The sequence below is a fragment of the Corvus brachyrhynchos genome, unplaced genomic scaffold (assembly GCF_000691975.1).
Source record: "Corvus brachyrhynchos isolate BGI_N302 unplaced genomic scaffold, ASM69197v1 scaffold166, whole genome shotgun sequence".
Lineage (NCBI taxonomy): Eukaryota > Metazoa > Chordata > Aves > Passeriformes > Corvidae > Corvus > Corvus brachyrhynchos.
The window spans coordinates 146,600-152,620 of NW_008239671.1; the positions used below are offsets into that span (position 1 = coordinate 146,600).

The 6,021-nt window shown below is 60.7% G+C and overlaps 1 protein-coding gene across 1 annotated transcript in view; it reads left to right on the forward strand.

The window, feature by feature from the left end:
* The first annotated feature begins 288 nt into the window (after positions 1 to 288).
* The window catches only part of IDH3B (isocitrate dehydrogenase 3 (NAD(+)) beta), an 8,195-nt gene continuing 2,462 nt past the window's right edge, over positions 289 to 6,021 (forward strand). The window contains exons 1-9 of the mRNA XM_017742412.1: positions 289 to 420; positions 1,044 to 1,164; positions 1,692 to 1,752; positions 2,320 to 2,452; positions 3,670 to 3,806; positions 4,590 to 4,692; positions 5,218 to 5,364; positions 5,445 to 5,539; positions 5,615 to 5,675. Of these exons, the coding sequence (XP_017597901.1) occupies positions 361 to 420; positions 1,044 to 1,164; positions 1,692 to 1,752; positions 2,320 to 2,452; positions 3,670 to 3,806; positions 4,590 to 4,692; positions 5,218 to 5,364; positions 5,445 to 5,539; positions 5,615 to 5,675 (918 nt within the window). The 5' untranslated portion in view covers positions 289 to 360. The remainder of the gene's footprint in view (positions 421 to 1,043; positions 1,165 to 1,691; positions 1,753 to 2,319; positions 2,453 to 3,669; positions 3,807 to 4,589; positions 4,693 to 5,217; positions 5,365 to 5,444; positions 5,540 to 5,614; positions 5,676 to 6,021) is intronic.

Consider the following 6,021-nt stretch of genomic DNA (forward strand, 5'->3'; position numbering starts at 1 on the left):
GGAGCAAAGGAGGCTCAGGGGGGACCTTGTGGCTCTGCACAAGTCCCTGACAGGAGGGGGCAGCCGGGGGGGGTTGGGAACAGCCTCAAGCTGTGCCAGGTGGGATATTGGGAATTTTCCTCCTGGGAAGGGCAGTGGTGGAGTCCCCATGCCCGGAGGGATTTCCCCACCCTATGGATGTGGCACTTGGGGATGAGTCCTGTGTCCCCGTGGGTGTGGACGTTCCTCAGGTGCCCTCCCCCAGCTCGGGGTGGGGATGGGGGTCCGGTTTGGGGCTGGCTTTTGGGGCGAGGCCGCCCTGACCCCACCGGCTCTCCGCAGTCCCACAATGCCAAGGCCGAGGGCACGTTCCAGGTGACGATGCTGCCGGGGGACGGCGTGGGGCCGGAGCTCATGCACTCGGTCAAGGAGGTCTTCAAGGTACGGCCACGTCTGTGTCCCCGAGTGTCCCTGTGTGTCCCCAAGTGTCCCCAAGTGTCCACGAGTGTCCCTGAGTGTCCCTGTGTGTTCCTGTGTGTCCCCAAGTGTCCCTGAGTGTCTCCAAGTGTCTGTGTGTCTCTTGAGTGTCTCTGAGTGCCCCCAAGTGCCCCTGTGCCCTCTGTCCCCACTGGTGCTGCCCACGGGCAGAGGGGGAGTCCCCATTCCTGGAGAGATTTGTCTTGGATATTGGGAAAATTCCTCCTGGAAAGGGATGGGGGGAGTCCCCATTCCTGGAGGGATTTAAGCTGGACATGGAGAAAATTCCTCCTGGAAAAACGGGGAATCCCCATCCCTGGAGGGGTTTAGCAGCCCTGTGTTTGTGGCACTTGGGGACATCCCCAGTGGTGGCCTGGGCAGTGCTGGCGAGGCCTCGGAGAGCTTTCCCAACCTCAGTATTCCGTGATTTTATCACCGTTCCTTCGGGACCAGAGGGACCCAGAGGTCCGACCGTGCCGGTTCCCTCCTCTCCCCGAGCAGGGCCCTGGCCGGTGCAGGGCTCCGTGTCCCCGTCGGTGTCCCCGAGGCTCCCCAGGTGACACCGGGCGCCTCTGTCCCCGTCGCAGGCCGGCGGCGTCCCCGTGCTGTTTGACGAGCACCACCTGAGCGAGGTGCAGAACACGGCGTCCGAGGAGAAGCTGGATCGGGTCGTGGATTCCATGAAGGAGAGCAAGGTCGCCCTCATCGGTGAGGAGAGGCCCGAGGAGTGTGGCCTTGTCCTTGTCCTTGTGGGGAGGTCACACCTGGAACCCTGGGGAAGGAGCTGGGAAAGGGGCTGGAGCTGCAGGAGAAGCTGAGGGAGCTGGGAAAGGGTCTGGAGCTGCAGGAGAGGCTGAGGGAGCTGGGAAAGGGTCTGGAGCACCAGGAGAGGCTGAGGGAGCTGGGAAAGGGTCTGGAGCTGCAGGAGAGGCTGAGGGAGCTGGGAAAGGGTCTGGAGCTGCAGGAGAGGCTGAGGGAGCTGGGAAAGGGTCTGGAGCACCAGGAGAGGCTGAGGGAGCTGGGAAAGGGGCTCAGGCCGGAGAAAAGAGGGATCAGGAGGGACCCTGTGGCTCTGCACAACTCCCTGAAATCTTGGAGCCAGGTGGGATATCGGGATCTGCTTGCAGGGAACAGGGACAGGAGGAGAGGGAACGGCCTCAGGCTGGGCCAGGGGAGGTTGGGGTGGGATTTTGGGAATACTCCCCCGTGTCCTCATCCCACTCTGTGTCCTGCAGGGAAGATCCACACGCCCATGGAGTACAAGGGAGACCTGGCGTCCTATGACATGAGGCTCAGGTGAGGGAGGGCTCCACTCACCTGCCAGGTGCCGGGAAAATTAATTAATTAATCATTAATGAGTTATGGGAGAAGAGGAAAACCCCAAGGGATCGCGCGTGGGCTGGGAAAGAAAATTCCCGAGGGACCATCGTGAGGTCTCCCTGTTCAGTGGGATCCTGGAGAGGGGGGTGGTCCCAGGGACTTGTAGGGAAGAGTCTCTGGGAAAAAACCCATTAATTATTAATTATTAATTAAGGAGTTATTGGGAGGCAGAGTTCCTGAGGGATTCTGTGTGGCTTGGAAAACAAAATTCCTGAGGGACCATCCATGGTCAGGAGCTGTCCCTGGTGGCCCATCCTGCTTTTCTGGGAATTCTGGACATGGTGGAGTTGCCCCCAGTATTTGTCACTGGGAAAACCCCGTTAATTAATAATTCATGAGTTATTGGGAAGCAGAATTCCCTGAGGGAGCAGGAGCTGCCCCTGCTCACCGTGGGGTCCTGGAGAGGGGGGGGAGGGTGGCCCCAGCCGTGTCCGGTGAGCCCGGAGCAGCCCCGGGCGAGCCCATCCCGCTGCCCCTTCCCAGGAGGAAGCTGGACCTGTTTGCCAACGTGGTGCACGTGAAGAGTCTCCCGGGATACCAGACCCGGCACAACAACCTGGACCTGGTGATCATCCGGGAGCAGACGGAGGGCGAGTACAGCTCCCTGGAGCACGAGGTACGGACAGCCCTCGGTCATGGAGGCAGCCTGGGAGAGCTGGGAATGTTCCCCTGGAGAAGGGAAAACTCGAGGGGATCCTCAGAGTCCCTAAAGGGGCTCCAGGAGAGCTGCAGAGGGATTTGGGAGAAGGGATTTGGGACAGGAGGCAGGGAATGGCTTCCCAGTGGGAAAGGGGAGCTTGGGCTGGGGTGTTGGGGAGGAATTGCTGGGAATGGGTGGTTTTCAGTGCCTCACGCCGAGCTTGGGTGCGCGGGTGGATTTGGTGGCTGTGTCAGGGTGGGTGTTGTGGGTGTCACCGGTGCATTGATTTCTGGCAGCGGGTCTCTTTAATGAGCTTCTCTCACTAAAGACATCCATGGATGGAGCCCCTCTCCTATGAGGGAAGGCTCAGAGATTTGGGATTGTTCAGCCTGGGAAAGAGAAGACTCCAGGGAGACCTCAGAGCCCTTCCAGTGCCTAAAGAGGCTCCAGGAGAGCTGGAGAGGGCCTGCAGTGACAGGACAAGGGCTCACGGTTTTAAATAAAAGAGGGGACATTCAGAGCAGATATTGGGAAGAAATCCTTCCCTGTGAGGGTGGGGAGGCCCTGAGGATTCCCAGAGCAGCTGAGGCTGCCTCTGGATCCCTGGCAGTGCCCAAGGCCAGGCTGGATCCAGCTGGGATATTGGGAGGTGTCCCTGGCTGGAATGGGATGAGCTCTGAGGTCTCTCCAACCCAAACCATTCCATGATTCCCTGATTCCCTGCTCAGCACGCTGTGGCCCTGCCTGGAGCAATGGAGTTGGGGGAATATTTAGGGATGAGGACACAGCTCCAGTGAGGACTGGGGTGGCTGCAGGGGGGATAATGCCTGGAAAAAGGGACAGAGGGAGATGGATGTTGTCCTGGATTAACCCCACAGCACCCCCCTTCTCCTGGGGTCCTCCCACTTCCCTGTGGGGAGAACAGGAACGAAAAGGCAAACCTGGGTTGAGGTTAGAACAATTTAATAACCGAAACAAAATTCCAGTGATAAGAAGTATTTAATTGGAAAACTACTGATCATAAGAATAATTAACCATAACTATAAATGCATGTAAGAATTACGCATACAACAGATCATAAATACAATTCCGGTGCTAAGGACAGGGAGACAGACAGACCCCAAGGCAGGACAGGTGCTGGGGACACGCTGGGGTGGCCGTGCCAGGTGTGTGACCCCCCCTGTCCCCCCCAGAGCGTCAAGGGTGTGATCGAGTGCCTGAAGATCATCACCAGGGCCAAGTCCCAGCGCATCGCCAAGCTCGCCAAAAAAAACCCGTCCCCTCAGGGACCGGCCCTCGGCACTGCCCGCATCGCCTTCTGTAGAGAGCGGTGTGACCTCAGCGAGGGGCTGGCACCTGCCAGTGCCCACAGGGGCTCCAGGACACCTGGGAGGGACTTGGGACACGGCCTGGAGTGGCAGGAGAAGGGGCAATGGCTTCAGCTTGGGTGGGATGTTGGGAAGGAATTGCTGGCTGGGAGGGTGGGGAGGGGCTGGGCTGGAATTGCCAGAGCAGCTGGGGCTGCCCCTGGACCCCTGGATCCCTGGGAATGTCCAAGGCCAGGCTGGAGCACCCTGGGACAGTGGGAGGTGTCCCTGCCCATGGAATCCATAAACTTTGAAGGTCCCTCCCCAGCAGAACCATTCCATGACTCTGTGATCCTGCTCCGTGCAGGGCTGGGTGAGGGAGAGCAGGATTTCCCTGGGATTGGGGGTTTTCCCTCTCTCTGCTGCCAGGAGTGAGCAGGACTCTGCCCCCCCTGGGGCTGCTGCTGATCAGAGTTATTGCTAACCCAGGGTCCAGATATTCCCAGCGCAGCCTCTCCCTAACAACCCCGTCACCCCTCCCCATGCATTGTGGGATCATTGGCTTTGGGTCAATCCTGCAGAATCCCGAGCTCCCCAGCTCTGGAGTCAGCCCCGCTGGGAGCACCTGGACAGCTCCTCCTGCTCCTCCCACCTGGAACAAACCCCTTCCTCATCAGGGAGAGGGAGGGGGGAAAAGCAGGATGAGAGCCCCAAGTGATGTCCCAGATCCCAGTTCCAGCTGGATCCCTGCAGCCTTTAGGATTTCCCTGCTCTCCCGCCGACCCTTCCCGCTGTTCCTGCCGCAGGAAGCTGGGGGACGGGCTGTTCCTGCAGTGCTGCAAGGAGGTGGCCGAGCTGTACCCCAAGATCAAATTCGACACCATGATCATCGACAACTGCTGCATGCAGGTGAGCCACGGGACAGGCTGTGGCCCCATCCCTGCTCCCTTCCCACCCTGAGGAGCTGGAACCTCCAAAGCCGGGCACACCTGGTGCCAGGGTTGTGCCTGTGCCAGGCAGGAGCCCTCCCAGCATTCCCAGTATTCCCAGCTCGGTCTCAGCTGGCCCTGCACACCCTGTGGCTCCGGGGCCATCCCAGTGTTGCTCCCAGTGCTCCTCCCGGGGGGAATTTGGGGGGATTTGGCCACGGCGGGTTCTGCCGCTCACCTGGCTTGGTGACCTGGCTTCCTGCAGCCTCACTGGGGCTGGGCGTGTTCATATCCCTAAAAAACTGCCCTTTGCATCCCTAAAAACCCCTAATCCCATCGCTGCTGCTCCAGGCAGTTGTGCCAAGCGTGGAACGATTTGGATCGGAGACGCCTTGGAGCTCATCCAGCCCCACCACACCTGGGCTCTGCCCCCTGTCCCGGTGTGGGCTTGAGCTTCCCCCAGGTGTTCCTGGCCTCACCTGCCCCATCCCCATTCCCATCCCAGCTGGTGCAGAATCCCTACCAGTTCGACGTCCTGGTGATGCCCAACCTCTACGGGAACATTGTGGACAACTTGGCCGCGGGGCTGGTGGGCGGCGCCGGCGTCGTGCCCGGCGAGAGCTACAGCGCCGAGTACGCCGTGTTCGAGATGGTGAGGAGGGCGATCCCAGCGGGGAATTCCCAAAGCTGGGAGAGAGGGATGATCCCATCACCGTGCCCTCTGTCCCGCAGGGAGCCCGGCACCCCTTCGCCCAGGCCGTGGGCAGGAACATCGCCAACCCCACGGCCATGCTGCTGTCGGCCTCCAACATGCTGCGGCACCTCAAGTACGTGCTGGGCTGCCAGGGGGAGTTTTGGGGGGGTTCTGAGGGGCTCATCCCGTGCTTCCCACTCTTTTCCAGCCTGGAATACCACTCCAACATGATCTCGGACGCGGTGAAGAAGGTGATCAAAGGTGGCAAAGTGAGTGCGGGGCGATGGGTAGGGCTGGTGCTGCCGGTGCCGCGTCCTCGCGAGGCTCCGGCTCCTCTCCTCTCTCCAGCCGGGATTCTGGCTCCTCTCCTCTCTCCAGATGGAATCCCAGGCCCACAGCTGCATCCAGCCCCTGCGGTCACATCCTGGCGAGGGAGGGACTTGTGGCATGGCCCTGTCCCCACCTGGGTCCTGGCAGGGCATTCAGGGACCTTTCCATGGCCCCATTACTCACCCCAGGTCCTGGCAGGGAGCTCAGGGGGTGTTCCACAGCCCCATCCCCGCCGCAGGTCCTGGCAGGGAGCACCGGGAGAGCTGCCCGGCAGCAACAGCGTCG